Source organism: Mastacembelus armatus, chromosome 17, assembly GCF_900324485.2.
Source record: "Mastacembelus armatus chromosome 17, fMasArm1.2, whole genome shotgun sequence".
NCBI lineage: Eukaryota > Metazoa > Chordata > Actinopteri > Synbranchiformes > Mastacembelidae > Mastacembelus > Mastacembelus armatus.
In genome coordinates this window covers 12,993,317-13,012,649 of record NC_046649.1, presented here as the reverse complement: position 1 = coordinate 13,012,649, position 19,333 = coordinate 12,993,317, and the positions used below count along the sequence as shown (strand labels likewise).

General features: G+C 39.7%; 1 protein-coding gene across 2 annotated transcripts in view; it reads left to right on the top strand.

The window, feature by feature from the left end:
- gpc5c (glypican 5c) overlaps window positions 1–19,333 on the top strand; it is an 86,357-nt gene that overhangs the window by 30,536 nt on the left and 36,488 nt on the right. Inside the window, exons 4-6 of one of the 2 annotated variants that reach the window (XM_026314514.1) lie at window positions 3,949–4,112; window positions 5,381–5,437; window positions 6,078–6,203. In XM_026314514.1, coding sequence (XP_026170299.1) covers window positions 3,949–4,112; window positions 5,381–5,437; window positions 6,078–6,203 — 347 coding nt within the window. The remainder of the gene's footprint in view (window positions 1–3,948; window positions 4,113–5,380; window positions 5,438–6,077; window positions 6,204–19,333) is intronic. The other variant, XM_026314515.1, reaches the window with a different exon arrangement.

Sequence of the window (19,333 nt, the reverse complement as noted above, 5' to 3'; positions counted from 1 at the left end):
CAAAAAATAAAATAAATAAATAATTTAGATAATGTATGTAATGAAATAATATATAACAATATAGGTATATAACATATATATATAACAAATGGAAAAGAACTAGTGGTTTATAATTCCCTGAGATGGTGTCCCATTTTGGCCCTTTATCTATGATACATAACCATGATAAATGAAAACAATCCCTAACCTTTTTTGAAAAGGGGATATTGTTTTAGCTAAGGTCAGGAACTGTTAATATAACACAATCCCAGTAGGTGACTGTTTTTTTTTTTTATTTCAACACACATTAAAAACTATCTTCAGCTCAACCAGGAGAGCCATCAAAAGGCTATGGAGAAAAGAATTATTTACCTTTGTTACAAATGGTAAGAAATTCTTGGCTCTACTAGAAGGTGTACTTAGCTGTTGTTCACTTTGGCAGAGTTAACAACTATAGTATTGTTTGTAGAGTTAAATAGGCACTCACAATAACACCCAGACTGTGTATGAACATTTAGCATATAAACTGTGGAAAAGTGGAAACGGGGTCCGTCACTGAACAAGCAAGACCTCTTCATCCCACAATGCAATGCGCCTGGGGTGAGATGGGTCTGAGAAAGTTCCCTTGGCTTTACTGGGTAATCCCTTGATAAATAAACTGGGAAGAGAAGACCACCGCTGCTATCTGTAAGCTAATACTCCCCAAGAGAAGGGATGGCTCTGGGCTTGGTTAGCTTAGAGCTTATTCTCTTGCTGCTCTCTTCTTACACTCTCTTGCCTTAGGATGATATGTGCATAACACGCACGCACACACACGCGCGCACACACACACACATCAGTTTGGACATAAATACATGAAAACAGATCCTGGTACCATATCTTCCTAAATTAAAAATAAGCTATTTGAGTGGACTAATGTCTGTTCTCTTGATATGTCAAACCTGTAGGATACACACATTTTAACAAACAGTTGTAAAAACATTGGATCACCTTGCCTGCAGCAGTAGCAATCAAATTTCATTGGCTAGCTCAAATGTGCATTGAATACATATTTTAAGTATTCCCACATGAACAGCATGCATCCCCAGTGTCTGTCCGCAGGCAATCACATAAGGAAAGCTCCACAAAATAGCTGAAACTGTGAAGGTAGAACAAGGACAAACAGGTGGTCACACACACACATACAGATACAAAACCATGCACTCCTGCTTTTCTCCAGTGGGATTTGTATTCTCACGCCATCATTAGGTCAGGAGGTAATTGATTTATGGCCATGTTGTAGCCCATGTCGTTATTCAACCTGTCATCCCTTCGACTCTCAGAATCATGTGGTCAGAAGATCCAACCTATACAAGTGTCTCCATTTTTCACAAGGACCAGTAATAAGGATACTGTTTATTTTCCCTAAAATGGACTTAGCTCAGTTTACAGTGTTGTATGTTTAGTTAGGCATAAGAATGATTTGTGCCAGCGCTGTTTTGAAATGCAGAAATGCAGGCTTTTTTTTTGTCACCCTCTTTTCTTTAACACATCTTCCCTCTGGTTTGATTGTAAAAATAATGGGGTAATGCAAACAGAACTGTGAGTGACCTCCTCTTGATGTTCATATTTTATACAGATGTTTACATTTTTGTCTCTGAGAATAGCACGGTGTCATACAAAGGCAGGTGAGAAATGGCACTGGCTTTCAAACTTTATTCTGTTTCCTTGAAAAGTTCACCATTATTTTTAGATCCTCCATTAATCAACACCACAGAGAAATGATCATCCGTATCACTCATCTTTTTTGGTTGCTGTTCAGGTGCTGAATTAAAATTTGCACCTTTTGTCTTTTGAAATGTATTTAAAATAAATCAAGCACAGTTCATATTTCTATATGCTTTTAAATTATTTGTATCATTCAATAACAATCCTCCAACTGATTTTTCCTTTTTATTATCCCATTTCAGAGAATGAAGAAAAATAATAAAAAATACGACAAAACTTTCAAGACGTCATTATAAATACACTTTTTTTTTTTTTTTAACAATAACTATAGTTACACACCAGTCTTGGCGCACAGTCTGCCAGCTTAACCGCTTTCATACAAACACACACATACTTCCACATACTTAGTAGACCTCCCAGGTACTGTCTATATGCTGGCTAAAACGGGAATTTGGGGTATTTATTGTATAGACATGCATTGCTTGCTAAATAAGAAAGAGGCATGTTTTTAATGACATTATACACTTAGTTTATTAACCTTAGCAGGGCAAAATGAAACAGCCTTGAGATTTAGATATTTACTAATTATTCGAATTACCTTGCTATTTTATTTATTGCTACAAACATTGGTGTTCTTGCCAGTGTTGATAATGCTGGACCAGAGAATTGTTGAAAGCTTCAGACTAATCAAAAAAATATAAACTAAATTGTAAACTTTAGAATGTCCTTGTTTGCCGTTATGCTTGCTCAAAAACCTTAATTGCAAGGTTTGTTTCATAAAACTGTTTTACAGGTTTAAAATTTAGTGTGTAATAAATGTTAGACAGATGGTATGCAAATGAATTAAAGAGCAACCGTCTGCAAAAGCTTTGCAGCACATGCAAAGAGCACTTTGGCTTAGTGTGTTGCTACATGGACAAAACAGTTGCTATGCTCTATATTTTCTCACTGCCACAATTTAATATGTGTGTTCCAGTGGCGTTTGCACGTGCTTGTGTGGCTATGTGCATATGTGGCTGTGAGCCGCCCTACCACATGTGAGCATGTTTTATGGGTCCAGAGGGAGTTAGGGTTAATGCAATAAAACAACCTTTCCCCGTGCCCAGCGTCTGCCTTAAGACAGAATTTAAGACCAGAATGAGGTAAAGAAAGAGGAGGAGAGAAAGTCCAGTGTGAAGTGCAAGCAATGCAATGAACATATTTGGATAGTTAGTCAAAGCATCTTAGGGAATCATTGAACACAGACAACCCCACTGCTTAGGAACAGCTAGCTGTTATATAAAAACCTCCATTTATAAGGCACTTGAGATAAGTGGTCTGCCTCACCCTGTAGGGAAGGGGTATTTTTAGCAGGCTGGCATGACACTTTTTGTGACTGTTAACACATATTTCAGGTGCTTCCAGACTTACTTAAATTCTTAATTGAGGAAGCAAACTGATCAGCCATCTGTTCTGGAAAATGTGTAGGTATGTTTTACTGTTCGGTGACAGGTGGCCATCCTACTTTAGTGAAGGTGAACTGAATAGCTTCCACCTTGTCTTATCGTAAGGCCCCTTTGTCCCAAATTGTCGTGCCAAGTATTACCTAGTCTCACTGAACACCCTTACAGAGTTGAATGATGCATCCCCCCCACTACTGTATGTACATTGATCACTGAGATATTCAGTCCAGTGTGCAAGAACCATTACACACTGTCTCTCTGGCTAATTGAGGACCACTTAATAAAGCTGCCCAGAGGCTTTTAAGCCAATGAGATGTCATTGATTTTACCTCTTGGTTTGAAGCACATGCCCCTTTATTCTCATGAACCCACTGTCTCCTCCTCTCTGCTGCTGGCTTTAATAGCACTCTTGAGATGCTTGCCATCGTTGTACACATGCATTCCCCTGCATGAGGCAGTGGAATGTTCTATTTACTGTCTGCCCTCCTGGCAATAAGTCACTCATCACACCATTTTCTTTCATCACATCCCTCGCTTCATGCCTGCTGTCACTCTGAACTTCTCTGTTCTATATTTCTTTTCACCTCCCTTCACCTAGCAACCGTTCAACTGAAATGCACTCTTCATTTAAAACTGTCAGTATTTTCTGAAAAAAAAAAAAAAAGTTCACCTTGATTAATTTATTTTCCGTTTACTGTATATGCATTCAGCTGTGCAGGTGTCAGTGGGTGGTGTATAGAAGCCCCACGGCTCCACCTCTGCTTGTATTTGTTTTTCTAGTCTAACAGGTGTTCCTGTGTTTTCTCTATACTCCCCACAGGTGGACAAGGTGTGTGGCCTGTCTACTGGGGAACCCACAGGCATGCAGCCTACTAGCCCAGAGGTCACAACCTCTAGTTTGACCTCATCTTCTCCTCTTCCATCTGCTGCCCCCTCCCAAACTCTGCCAGAGCAGCGACTAGGACAGTTTGCCCATTTAAGGAGGTAAGATGAAGGTGTGATTAATTCAGTCATTTTCCAAAGTTGAGGCAAATATTCAAATATACATTAAAGCAAGAAAGTGGCAATGTGTCTGCGTGCCTTTCCTCCCACAATCCACAGACAGGCAGGTTAGGGCAAGAAGTTTAGATCACATTCATGCCTATAGGAGTAATGTTTGGCCCTATGTATCACCCCTGTGATAGACTGGGTGTAGCCATCCTCTCACCCAAGTCAGCTGGGATCGGCTCCAGCCTTTTGGTAGGAATAAGCAATATAGCTAATGGATGGATGGATAACCAGGTCTGTATGACAAGCCTGGGGTAAGCAAGTATCTATTCCAAGTAGTCATCACTTCTTGCTTGCTTCATACACTTAGACACACCCATACATACTGTAAATGTAATGCCTGGCACTGAAGTCCATGCCCTCCACCTGGCCTCTGAAGCATCCATTCCATGTCCACAGCAGCTGGCTGTGATGTGCCAGGCGAGGGGGAGGGTTGGTAAGATTAATCTTGATGGACCAACAATTTCCTGTTTGCCCAGACGGCCATACCACCAACTCTGCACACCAGCTGGTCTCAGCTTAAATAGCACCACACACAAAAACACAGACACACACTTTCAGCATTGCCTGCCGACCTTGTCCCAAACTATGAATCAGTGCACTAATGCCAGCCTAGCTGACAGGTCTGGCCTGGCACTGCCACCGCCATTCATGGCAATACAATCCAGCTCCATGCCTGCTGCCAACCGTGACCAAAGCACATGTGAGCACTGACCACTTCAGAGACATGGCAGCACCCACTACAGTAAAGGGAGAACAGTGTACTGCTGAAAAATATGAAAGTCCTCAGAGAGCAATTTTTTTTTTTGTTTTGTTTTAAGTGGAAAAAAGCAGGATGGACATTCGGCAGCACATTCTTTTGCTTCTCTGTGAATATGTATCTATTTACACATGCAGCTGTTTGTTTACACGCTTAACATATGCATTACATACCAGTATCCATGTTAAATGTTGGTGTGGTGTTATGAAAAACGGTTCTGAATTTATTTCTCATGTGGCCAGTGGTCTCTGCATGTGCATGATTATTCGCTCTCTTCCAGGGTCAACTGACTGTCTTTTCTCCCTCCTCCCCACGGGTCCTGTCATGTTGTCCTTTTGTTTCCTTTTTTCTTTCTCTGAACCTCCCCCCCCACCCCACCTCCACATCCCTGCATCCTCCTTGCTTGCAACAACATCCTCTGGACTTCAACTCCCATCACTACCAGCTCATTCCCCTTGAAACCCTCCAAGAACAATAAACATAGTCTGAGAACGCTCTCTCGGTAAGCATGAACCCAAGGGACTTATTTTTCTCAGTCCCTCACACAGTTTATCTAGCAATAACAGCTCATATTATGACTGGTATACTGTAGATACTTGTGAAACTTAAATTAACAGTTGATTATCTTTTTGGTTGGGGTGACTGATGCAAATTGTATTACTTACAAAACCATCCATATGGTCGTCCATAGTCAGTTACTTTTGAACAATGATTCTGGACACTAACTCAGCACATAACCTCTTATGTTTTGCTGTGTCTCAGGGGTGGCAGCAATGTGTGCCCAATCAAAATATGCCATTGTTTCACTCAAGTTGACAGTGTTTATATCGATACCATGTGTTAGCAGATCTGGTGAAACAAACAAATTACCGCACAGCACAGTTGAGAAAAATGTGCTGACTTAGCATAATGGTCACAATAAAGCCACTCGATTACTTCCACCACCAGTATCATGACATCTACATGTATTGGTCACATGCATATATTGTTGAACAGAATGCAGATAGCAGTTTATTGTGGTGGGATTATCATAAAATACATTGCTCAGCTGTTGCTCAGTTTTCATGCATGAAGAAAGATATGTGGTATGTATTAAAATTTCGCTAATGTCCTTTTCCCTTGTCTCTGTTGTTTCCTTATAGGGACTTCTTGATGTACCTGCAGCGCTACAAGTCTTTCTTTGCATATTTGCCAGAGATGCTGTGCGAAGGGGAGAATGTGGTGGATGACGACTCCACGTGCTGGAGTGGGGACGACGTGGTGGAGAGGTACAGTAGGGAGAATGCATTTCCTCTCCGAGTGAAGTGAACATGGTTTCATTTTTGATATTTTGACTTTTAGCACAGTTTATTCTTCATGATTAGGCAACATTTTGCATCTTGTTTCACTGCTTTGCTATGGCCAGTTGTTGCTTAAACACATTTTTGGCAGCAGCAAAGTTTGGAGATGAGAACTTTGATTTTCTCCAAATGACAGTAGATTCTGGCTTGGATGCATCCTTTCAAACAGTCCTGCCCGAGATTTAATACTTAATACCTTTCACGCTCAAAGTTTTGAATGCTTTCAAAATTTGGGAAAAGTGACAAATTGTCTCTGCATTTGTTTGTGTGCTTGTGTAGAATAATGGGTTTGTGAGCCAGTGTGGCTGGCTGTTGTTAATCAGTGTGGAAATAAGGAAGCCATTAAAGCCATCTCCACACTGAATGAATGCGGGTAGAACAAATAGTTGCTAGGCTCTCCTCTCCTTTGTGTAAGTAAATGAGTTGTTATCGCCTTTCTTTTTCTTTCTTATATTTATGGCTTTTTATTTTGTGCTGATTTATAGCTGTGGCCCTGGAACCCTTTTGTGTTTATGGTTTTGGGTGCATCTCTGAGACTGAAAATCAAGTACTTTGTGTGTATGTGTGTGGGGCCTTTGTCAGTCAGCAAGAGAAGAACAGAGGATTGACGCAGATTACTGAGCCAATGCAAGTCTGTAAATGATTCCCTGTGCTGGATCTGCTTCTTAAACACTCTAGAAACTCAGTCCACAACTATGACAAGGTTATGCTCTCCCTCTTCTGTGGCCCTAAAGTGGCTCACATTACCATGGCAACCTCAGCTCTTGGCACTGCCAGTATTGGCCTTGATTGAGTAAAACAGTGATCTGGGGATGCCTTTTCACCATGATCCAGCTTGAGTGTAAGATCCTTTGACCCTTGTCTGTTGTGGCCATCCTTTAAGTTTGTCTGAGGAGACATTAGTCACATGAACACATGTCTCAGATTCACAAAAAAAAAAAAAATCTTATTTTATTTGGATCTCTCCTCTCCTCTCCTCTCCTCTCCTCTCCTCTCCTCTCCTCTCCTCTCCTCTCCTCTCCTCTCCTCTCCTCTCCTCTCCTCTCCTCTTCTCCTGGCCTTGTGCTCTCTTACCCTTCCCAACTGCAGAGGATTTGCCAATGGCTGAGACATATTGAGCAGACCACCCATTCGTCAGGGCCTGTGACAGTGTGTCAACACACAAAGTACAGTAGAGGCAGCCAATGTGTGTGTGCACTAGGTCCATGATCAGGAACATATGAGAGAGTAAACACAAGGCAAGTCAACCTTTCAGCATCTAAAACACAAGAAATCTCTAACAAATCTTGTCAGGCTGCAGCTTCTTTGTTTGTTTTAGTTCTTTACTTCTTTACTCCACATGTGTGTTAAGTGAGTGCCAGAGTGTCACTTTTACTACCAAGGGCACTGCTTTCTCAAAAACAGTGCTAATGGGTTGTAACAGTGTATTATCACACACTCCCTGGTGAGAGTCAGGTCTTTGCATCTGGTGTCAAGTGTTCTTGGGCTGAATAAGAAAACAGTGCCCTACTGAGACATTTGGCACCACTCATAAACCATTCACACTGGCCTGTGTCTATTCAGCAAACCTCTTTTACTGTAGCTGACTCAGTTGGCATGTATCAGAGAGAGAGAAAGGCACAGACAGAGCATAAAAATGGTTGGTGTTTTAGTGTCACGGTGCCCCTTGTGCCTCCATGTGCCCCTGATGAGGGAGGCATGGTGGTTTAATGGAGGGAGAGGGGCCTTGGCAGCATAAAGACCTATTGTGGAGTGAGTGGAATGGGGCACAGTCCTGCCGTGGGGACCCCAAAGCCCAGAGGGGGAACAAAGACCCTCCTATGAGGATGCATGGGAAAAACTTGGACGTAGCTACTGCTACTTCCACTCTCCACACCATGGCTGGGAGAGCCACAATGTACATGAAAACTACAATGTAGGTAACAGAAGGAACAATAGTGAGAGGCAAAGATAAAGAAAATATTAGAAAAATCATACAGAAAATATGATACAAATAATATTGTGATAGGGTAAAAATTATTAATGTTAATTATTAATTATTAGTTAGTGTATAAAATGTTTGACTATTTCCATGTGTTCTAATTCATTACTTTATATATTGATGATAGACTCCAGTAGATCCTTGGGACCCTTAGGAGGAATAAGCAGGTATAGATAATGGATGGATGGATATATTGATGAGTAGCTGTATAAGCAGTATAAGGAAGAATAGTCTGCAGCATGTACTTTTGTTTGCTTCCCCTTGTATTTACTAGAGTAAATCATTCTAGCTTCTCATTGGTCAGCTCAGTGTCCTGTGACTCGGAGAAAAGGAAGTGTGATAATTCTTATGTTACCACATGGTAAAAGTGAAATTGCCACCTAAAGTAATCGGTCTCCCTCTTGCTATCTCCACTAAATAAGAATAATCTATCAAACCCTTGTGTGAGAGTATTGTTTAAAAAGAACATGCTAATCTGCTGTCATATTAGTCCATCGTGGGTTTTCCCCACACACATGAGAGCATAGACATATATACACACACACTCTCACATATCAATCCACACGGGATACTTATGCTATTCAACAGCTGGAAGGGTTGTTCATTTGGACACAATCATACTGTACCATGCTCGGACAAGACAGACATCCACATGTGAGAACACGCACACACACACGCACACACACACGCATGCACACTTGTATGTTTTAATATTTCCAAGCACATCAAAGAGATTGAGGATTGAAATTCTCTTCCTCTCTTTTTTCACCATTTGATGACAGAGGGGTGAGCAGGGGGCAAACACAGCAGTTGTACTTACAACTAAAAGTGTGTGGTGGCATGCGTTCAAACATCCCTGAACATTCACAGGATTGCATGTGTGAATACTTGGCACAATCTTTTCCGGAAAGATAAGGTCAACCAAAATTACCACAAATTTTTATTAGATTTGCCAGTGACTGTATGTGTTGTTGTTGTAGTCTGGGTACAAAATGGAATCATTCATGGCCATCTCTCCTCACTTTAATTATGTTCTTTACCATGCATGTTGTTTCATGCCTTTTTGGAAAAAAAAATTGAGATAAGGTTTAGAGGTTATGAAACAGTGCTGCAGGCCAAAGCCACTTGAACATAGAAGGCATAAAACAGTTCATTGGCTGGAAACAGTATGTGGTTTAATCACTGAGGGTTTAATTGGACCACAATTTATCAGCACATTTCTCATAACCAAACCCAAAATAATATGGTGTTGGATGACAAATAAGTAGTAAATAATATTCAATTCAGGGCTGATTTCCGACATGAAGAATTTGTTAAGTTAACTGCCTAGTTTTGGGCAAGAGATCAAAACACCTCTGATCCTCACTCACCTGATTATGGAGGAGTTACTGATGCAGGTGCTGGGGAACATGATGAATAGATATTGCCATCAGTGCAGTGTGGTATTTGACAACAGAGTGAAATGGCCAAAATCAAAACAAATATCTCACAGCCTGGAAATGATGGAAAATCATTGAATACTCTTTTTTTTTTTTTACTTACTCTTGTGTCTTGTTGTGTAGTCTCTCTGCCTTTAGTCTGATCAATCAGACTGAGATCGAGTGATTGACTCAGGCAGTCGGGGATATTCCTCCACTTCATGCTTAAGAATTCTTATGTTGCTTTTGGCTGTATGTTTAGATTTGTTGTCCAGCTGAAAGATGAAATGTTGCTCAATGAGTTTTGATGGGTTTAGCTGACTTTACATGCACAAGACTCCTGTATCCCCTGCATTTATCCTGTTTCTGCTGAGAGCAGTGAATTCATCAGTAAATGTCAGTATGCTGCAGCCATAACAGAATCACCATGTTTGACAGATGAGGTGGTATGCTTTGGGAAATGAGCTCCTTTATACTCCACACTTTCATCTTCCCTGTCATTTTGAGAGGTTAACTTCAGTTTAATCAATCCCCTGAACTTTGTTCCAGAACTTGTGCTTTTTTATGCTTACCAGGGGTTTTGCATCTTGTGTTGAGTCTTGTCTTGATTGTTGAAAGAAAACATATACACTTACATCCTGGAGAGAATTCTTGACTTGCTGTGCGGTGTTTTTCTTCACCATGGAAATATTTTTGTGGTCATTCACAAGAATTGTTTTTTTTTTTTTTTTTTAAAGGAATATACCAACCACATTTGATATATTTAATTTTTTCATTTTCGATTATCATCTTCTTCTTACTCCTCATATCTATTGACAGACAACTCCACATCAATTTACATGGCTACTATCAATAGACTCAGAGCCATGTGTGTGCAACAGAAACATTTTATAGTGTTTCAGGCTGATTAACTGATGCGAACCAGGAAGGCGTTGCCACTTAGATCCTAAACTGATGTTATAATAGGAAAAACTATCAAAAGAATAAGAGCAGCATGATGGAAGAAGTCTTTTCTAAAACTCATGCATTAAGTGATGATTTAGATGGACTCTGCTACTTCTTAAGCTTCTCTGGCCTACAGACCTCTTTGGGATTCACTTTGTATTAAGCTGATTTATAAACCCTTTAAGGGTTGAGTATATATTCAGCAGGAAAGAAATAAAAAAAAAACAATCCTCAGATGTTGTCAAACCCTGTAATAGCACCTGGAGCTGAAAAATATGTAACTTTTTTTATTATTTATCTTAATCTTATACAGTGTATTTGTAATGATCATTCTTTTAAAGGGATTCAGCACTGAACCCCTGTGGTGCAAGTGTGTGTATAATTGGAGTCAGATTGCTATGGAAAAGATCTTAGAATGAGTGTCTAGTGCAAGTGTGTGTACTTGTACCGTACTTCTATCTTTGTGAGCCCAATTTTGTGCATACGTCTGTCTGAATTAGGATATTTTGGCCAGTCCTCATCCCTTCTGTCTCCAGTTTGAGGGTTAACACTTGGTTTTAGGTGCAAGGTTAGAATTAGTTTTAGGTTAGGGTTAGTTGTTCCTATGCATTTAGTTATGATCATTAAGGTTATAGGTAGGATGTAGGGAATGCATTATGTCAGTGAGTGTCCTCACAAAGATAGAAGTGTGTATGTAATTTCTTCAGTAGTATGGAAGAGCTAATAAGTCATTGCCATACTTTGGGGATGAGTCCAAAGATTTGGATTAGCTCTAGGGAATGTAGCACAGACAATACAGCAGTGTGAGTGCTCCTGAATGCCTTGCATTTTTATAAGGTTATGACAATCCATTTGTTTATCATTTTGACATCTGGAATCCATTCTGTTATTGCAGGGAGAAGCAGAGAGAGCACTGCACTGGGCAAAGCCCTCACCCCTCACACTCTCACTCACTTTCTCTTCTTCCTCCACTCCCGTCAAGTCATAGCTTTTTTTCTTTTTTTTCCTCCTCTGCCTTCTCTGTGCCGGCCTGTTGGGTCACAGGAGCTTGTTTCAAAAAATTCAATGGAACTGGATAATGAAACTCTAGCAGATGGGACAATAAATTAATTACTATATTCAGAGAAAGGACATTCCCTGCTCCAAGCCTGTGTGTGCTGTGCATATGTGCCTAAGTAGTTGTGTTGTAGCAGCAAAACACCAGCAGAAGTCACGTCAGTTTGTTAACTACAGTATGTACATTCTATTTTAAGATGCACACAGACATGGGTAGTAGTAATTATGGAAATTCTTGACATCGGAGGAATAGTTAGGAATGTTAGAAATACAGTCTTTATATCCATTCATTTTTTTCTTATTCCACCTACCCTTTCACCTCTGCCATTTGCATTTGACATCTGTAACAAACCTCTTAGTCTTTCCTCCATCCCTCTCCCTGTCCCTCTGTTCTATTTGTCTTTAGCTCTGATTCAGTGTCCCATCCCTTTCCCATAACCCTGGGCTACTGCCTGGAACCTCAGCATGACCTCATTGGCATTGCTACATTGCTTAGACTTTTAGTCTCTCTTTATGCTTGCATCTTTGTGTCGTGTATGTGTGTGCATGTGAGAGGAAAAGAATACAGTGATCCTTTAGCAGAGACTGTACGTTATTTATTCTCTCTGTTGTAATGCTTGGATGGTGAGAGTGTGGGGTTATGGTATTTCTTAGTGTGTATGGTACATGGGAAAAGAGATGGAAACAATGTTAGAAGATGTTTATGTAGATGTCTGTAAGATGTCTGTGATTTTGTTGGCCACACTCTACAATTATTTGCCGATGTGGAACTTAACGCGCCTCTGAGTGAAGAGTGTTTATGTGTTTCAGCCTCCTCAAATTTTGGTTTTATGCTGTGCTTTGTGCACATTGTATGTTTAAAAATGTTCCTTCTAGCTCTCCAACTTTCAGTCTTACTATCATCACTTTTATGGAAGGGACACAGTTTTACAGCCTCTCCCCCGTTTTGTGTGTCCAGCCGCTGGACTGGTTTGAACTAATATAATTAAAGTGCCACAATAGACTGGTATGTTTTACTGGAGCAGTTCCTACTGGGTGAGGTAGACATAGTGCACTCAAAACCTCTGTGCTAGCCCATTGGCAATGCATCAAAGTCTTAGCAGGAGAGGACAATGAGAAATAAAGGGATAAACATGCTCAGCAGGGGAAAGGTATGTTGGACGACAAAACAGCAGATAGAAAACATGATCTAATAGATGGGATAAGAAAAGAAAAATAAGGAATGTAGGTCAGTGACATCAGGAAGCAATGGCTTTAGGATGCAATGGCTTAATTGCCTCTATGAGCCTGTTTGAGGTCCTCACTGCTAGAGCGTCTGGGTACCAGCCAGTAGTCTTTTTATCACTGTCCTGTCTGCATGTTTGTGCGCCCCTCTTGAGCATTTCTGTATCAGAATTTGACACGCATTCTGACACACCATGCCAGTGAATGGAGAACAGAGCCCTAAAAAAATGTGTCCACCTTGATGTCAGCATCGCTGATGATATGCAATTGCATGTGTAAACACCACACCACCCAAAATATTATGTGCAAAACAAAACAGTCCATGATGAGTCTTCCAGGAAGAACCTTTCATATCAGAGGCAATTTTATCTTGTGTCATAAAATTGCTCTTAGAAGACACCACAACTATGCAATAAAGTGCTTGCTGTTACTCAGCACACACACTATGATGCTACAGTAATCATGGTGTCGTAATATTAAAGCTGTCTCTGCTCTTCTAAATAGAGACTAGACTAATGAATATAAACTTTATTTCCTCTTTTTTTTAATATAACAAAAAAAAAATTCTTATACCTCTCATTTCTATACAAGCGGCCTTTTGTGGCTTGAATATTGAAAATTGAGAATTTGAGTGGCACATAATTCAATCCTCAATGTGCCTACCAAAGTAAGATGCATATAGACTTTTAATGTGGTCAAAACAAACAAAAAAAAAAAAAAAATAGCTCTCTGGTAATGACCATTGCACACATTTAACACAGGTCAAAGGCAAAATCAACCTTCAAACCTCTGCTTACATCCATTTGGACACAGGACTTTGTTCTTTGTCACTATTTTGTTTTAGATACACCCAACATAGATCAACCCTTCCACAGTGTTATCACCGCGCTGAACCTCCCTCTGTCATAACATTATTTTATTATTAAGGGACACTGTTGTCTGGTACAAATGCGATTAAGAGATTTATTGGGTGTAAAATTTGCCAAAATATGACATTAATGCTGTGTAATGCAGTATATAACTCTAAGTGATAATTTGGCAACATTCCCTGTAGAGTTTTAGTGTGAATTTGTACAAGTTTAAGTTTACAGTGTGTGTGGTATTTACCATCAGAGTGAGAATCTGAGAAAGACATTGGCTTTGAATACAATTGCAAGTTTAAGGCATCAGTCCAGGTTGTTATCCAGTCCAGTGGATAAGTATGTGGGTTTAACATCGAAATGAACAAGGAAAAACAGGGAAAGCTAACAAATCCAATGCTGTATAAACAACAATAGTACAGTACTCTACTGTGGACAGTATTGTGTGTACATGCATGTGTGTGTGAATGCATGTGTGCATGTATGTGTGCCTGTGATCTGTGCTCAGTGTGTGTATGTGGTAACCTGAAACCACAGGGAAAACGTTCCTAAAATTCCGGGTGGGTTTGGTGTCGTGGCTAGCTGACTGGAGCCCCCTGAGTGGTTCTGGGAATTCAGCCTCTGCAAGGGCAGGCTACAGAATGAAGGGAAAGTCCCCCCTTTTTACTAGTGCATTGTTTAAACCTTGACCTTAAAGCCAATCCTGCCAAACTAGCATATAGTATAGTTTGTAAAGTTGCAAATGATTAAGAAAAATGCTATGTTTTGGTCAAAGTCTAGGGCAATGTGGGTATCAGCTGGGTCAATCTAAGTGGGAGTGGGTGACAATGCTTGGAGGTGCATTAGCAAATGTGAACTGGATCGTGCTCATGTATAGCTCCCAGATTTGGCTTGACTTTGAGGGTGCGGACTTGGCCCATTCGAAATAAGAATCAGCTCCATTTAGCAGTACTCTGGCTAAGTATCTGGCCAGTGTCAAAGGATATGGGCCAAACAATTTTGCTGGTTTTAATTTTTGTGAAAAAGAAATAAAAAGGGACAAATAAATAACCCATATTACATTCAGGCATTGCACAAAAACCAATTCAATTCAACATCTGGGTCTCCACTTTGAAGATAACATAGATAAGAAACGTCTGTGTAAATGTAATTTAGAGGGATACTGAGAGAGGTATATTTATTTGTAACTTATTAGCATCTGCTATATCCTATAGTTACACATTAAAAAGTGTGGTTTCCCCCAGTTTTATCAATAAATCCTTTATAAAAGGATCCCCACAAATATGAATCCCATTTACAAAAAGTTAACTTTATGAAATTTATTGAACTGGTATAGGACTAATGGTATAGAAAGTGTCAATAAGCCTCATTGCTCCTACTGTAGATCCAGCTTACTGACTCACACTGACAGATAAACCTGATCATGACTCAGATTTCGGCCAAGAAATCAATTTCCATGATGTATTTGTCAGCCTGGCTTCATTCAGATAATAGCTCTCTAACTTCTGACCTTCTTCTCTGTGTGCAATGCAGTTACTCTTACTAACCCTAACATTGTAGTTATGTATATGTTATCCTGGTGTTGGGTGGCTGCAGTTAGTTTCTTCCTCATCTTAAATGTCCATCTTACTTTGTACCATTTCTGTTCGCCTGTGATTAGGGTATACCTGCATGCTGTCTGCATATTACAAGAATAAATGTACTATGTTGTTGTTTGTGTGTGTGCATATGTTCATGGCAGAGGACGCGTATGAGTTGTATTCCCATATGCCCTTTACAGTAGCAGAGAGCCTGATTCCTGACCCCCGCACTCAACACCCTCGCAAGCCCTCTCTACTCTCTGTGGGCATGTCTGAGTATGTGTATGCCCACAGTATGTATGTGTTTTGCCTCGACTCAAACTTACTCTGTTTGAGCTGAAACTGGACTGTTTCGCTGAGTGCGCTGTGCTTGCAGAGACAGCATATACAGTCCAGATGTGACATTATAAGTCCTGCTTTCTGTCTTTGGTTATGCTGATGATGCACATTGCACACGCTGTGCAATTTAGCAAAACTAAGTTGTACATAAAGATGTAATATAAAGACATAAAAATCATGACATGACGCTATAATCGGTTTTATCCATGGTGAAAACCTTGTCTGGTTTTTAGTTTACACTCTTGCTGTCAACCCTTAAGCACTAGATCATGCCATTCTGGCTTGGATCAGACAGACAGACAGGTGGTCGTACCACACCAGAGGATCATGATCCACTCCACCCGTCTGTGCTCCTGGGCATAGTTTACTCTCCTGGCTCTGCCCCTGCCTGCCCTTGTCTGCCTTCCACACACCAACTGCCCCCCTGGCTCCCCCCAGACCTCTAACCTCAGTCATCCATGCCCTCCTCGGCATGTGGGCATGTGGCTGGAGGAGGGGATAGATTCATTGCTCTATTTCCTACTTTCTATCTTTCTGTTTGTCTGTCTAGGTTAAGGTAATTTTACTACCATTACAACAAACAACAGGATAGACTCAACACTCAATAGAACATAGTAATAAAATTATATATACCGAATAAGAACACTCACTATGTGTTTAAAACACTTTAAACATTCAATATATCTGAATTATTTATAAAAATTGCCAACATGACTTTTATTAAAGGTATATAATTCAGTTAAGGTAAATAAACTATGCATTAAGAATATTCAAGAAAAGTACACAAATAAAAAATAAAATATGCTTTAGTGTGCCAGAGGATTAGCATTCAAGACTTGAATAGTGTCAGGAAATGTAGTTTTTTTTTAAGCTGCTCAGATCAAAAATGAAATGGTCTGAAATTCCTCCAGAGAGTATCTCCTCAGAGAGGAGCTGCTGGGTAAGTCATCACTAACAACATTCATGGCTTTTTAATAAAGTTGAATTTTATAAATCGAAGAGTCATTTTAAATGCAATTATAACTATTTTCTGTAATGCATTTGTCTCAGCATTGGTCAGACTGAAACTGTGACAAGCACACCCTCTACAACAGACTTGAACATAGCTTTCCTTGAAGTGCCAAATCTTCTGAGCTTTTGAAAAAAGTGTAATCTGTCTTTCTCCATTCACATGTTCTCTCTAATGTTCCTGCTAATTTTATGTCTTTTAATACGTGCACAGTCTGTCTTCACTTGTCTGTCACTTTTGCTACTGACATCCTTGATCCCTTTGTTCCAAAGTACATCACACAGTATCCTGGAAATGAGTGACTTATTTGGTGGAGCTTGAAATTTAAATTGACTAATGCTGTCACCTAGTGGGGAAGCAGTGTTACCAGTAGGTAGGTACATGCTTTATCAGTTTACAGTTAGTTATGAAGTAGTGAATTTTCAGAATGAAGTTGAGAAATCAGTGCAATTCATTGAGAAGAGTGCAACACTTTGGCATGAATTTTCCTTGAATCTTTCCCAGTTGGCTTGCTTGTGCTATAGTCATATTGCCTGGAGTGCCATGAAATTAGACATTATCCTCTAATTTCTGACACTTTTTTATTTAGGGTCATTGTTAATTTCATTACATTTTGAAGACAGATGTATAATTACATCTATGAATCAGATGAGGCTATTTGTGCATGTCTGGGAAACAGTGAGGGAAACGTGCGTGAGTGAGACAAAAATTGCTTGTCTACAAGAGATGTTTTTTTGTGTTGGTAGACCATACATGACTTTCTTATTCCTCCAGTCTAATCGACCTACATAGTGTTTTCCCAGAATACTGTGTGGTCTGTTGACTCAGTCTGTTATAGGTCTGCTGGTACATTGAAACAGGCAACAGAGTAAGGTGGGGAAGAGTTACACCCAGTGATCGACACAGTCGGGACAGTCAGGCCTGGGAATATCCTCAAAGCAAACCACAGGCCAATTACGGTTGTAATCTATGTACAGTAACTGCCCCCAGAGACTTAGCTTAAACGCCACACTGCGTATCTCCACTGGTCTGTCTCAAGTACTAGAGACAGACAAATGGAAGCTCATCATTTTGTAATTTGTCTAAACGAATCGCACTGATTTGTAGTTGTGGACCTGAGCATGGGTTGCAGCTCTATTTTTTTGACTGGTGAGGAAAATGTATGCAATTAGTTTAAAACAAAATTAGTAAATTACAGTTTCAGTGGTGCACTGTTCATTTCATGGTGTCATGTAGGTTAAGCATACCTGCGGAGTCCAGATACATTCACTGGAATAAACAGCCTCCTCTTCAACAAGGACACATGCCACAATTATTTGTTGTTGATATGATCAGCAATTTTTCGTTACCAGCACATTTATCTTTACTATAAAATAGCCAAAGTTAAGTGCACTCTACAGCATACTGTCACCATTATAATAATTTAAAATATGCTATAATCAAATAATACTAGAAATAAGGGCTGTAAGTGAACTGATTTATTTAATTGAATCAAACAAATGATTGAAAAATGTATCTCAGACACACCTGATCAAAGGTCTGTGCACCTTTAACTTTGGTAAATTTTATTGCCAATAACAAGAATGTTTGTTATGAATGTTTGACGTTAATAGACTGAGACTGTCAGAGAGGCTTAGTGATCTCAGCTTTCTTTGATCAGTTTGAACAGTCAGACTCCCCTGGGAATGATCTCGCTGTATGCCTTATAAGAGAACAGGTGCTGTTAAAAGCATAGTAGCCTGGAGGAACTGGCAGACTCTCGTTCTTAAAATTCAAGCACAGAATTGCTCGATGCCTCAGAACGTTGGATACTTTTGTCTTACAGTACATAATACTGACCACATGGGTGCAGTGTGGAAATATTTTTAGTCACTGTCAGACGAGCAATTAGTCTAAAGTTATTATTGCCCTTACAGTACACACATTGTATATATGTTGTATATAAAGTACATGTTGGATTTGATATATATTTGATATATACATATATACAGTGGCTTCAAAAAGTATTCAGACCCCCTCAGATTCACATTACTGTGTTGTAGATTTAATTCTAAAAATCAGTCTGTCTTCAATAGCTAATTATTACAGATTTAATTATAATAAATGATGTCAAAACTTGTTTCAGAAATAATTAAAAATGACTTCTAAACAAAAAAATATAAGATATTTTGTATATAGACCTTTTGCTGTGTGGTCAGGTGCATTCTTTAATTACCCTAATTACCCTTGAAAATGTGTCTGGAACTTGACTGAAGGTAAAGTGAATTTACTGGACATGAGACATGTAACTGTGTGATACAGTGTAAGTTGTCAGAATTGTCAGGACTAAACTAAGCCATGAAGTCCTAAAACTTTTAGGGTTTTCTAGAGAACCTGCTGCTGAACACGATCAGTGAGGCTTTGATGGTGGACTGGTTTATATGGAAGACATTACAAGTAAAAAGGCACATGACAGCTCACTTTCAAATGCAGTAAAGATGATATAAGCTGATGGGACAAAAATCTAACTACTACATTGAATCATAGTGGTGGCAGCAGCATGCTATGAGGTTTCTTCTCAGCACCAGGAAAAATGTCCAGAATTGAGATGAATAAAGCCAAATACAGAAAGGTCCTTGAAGAAAACCCGCTCCAGACTGACCTAAT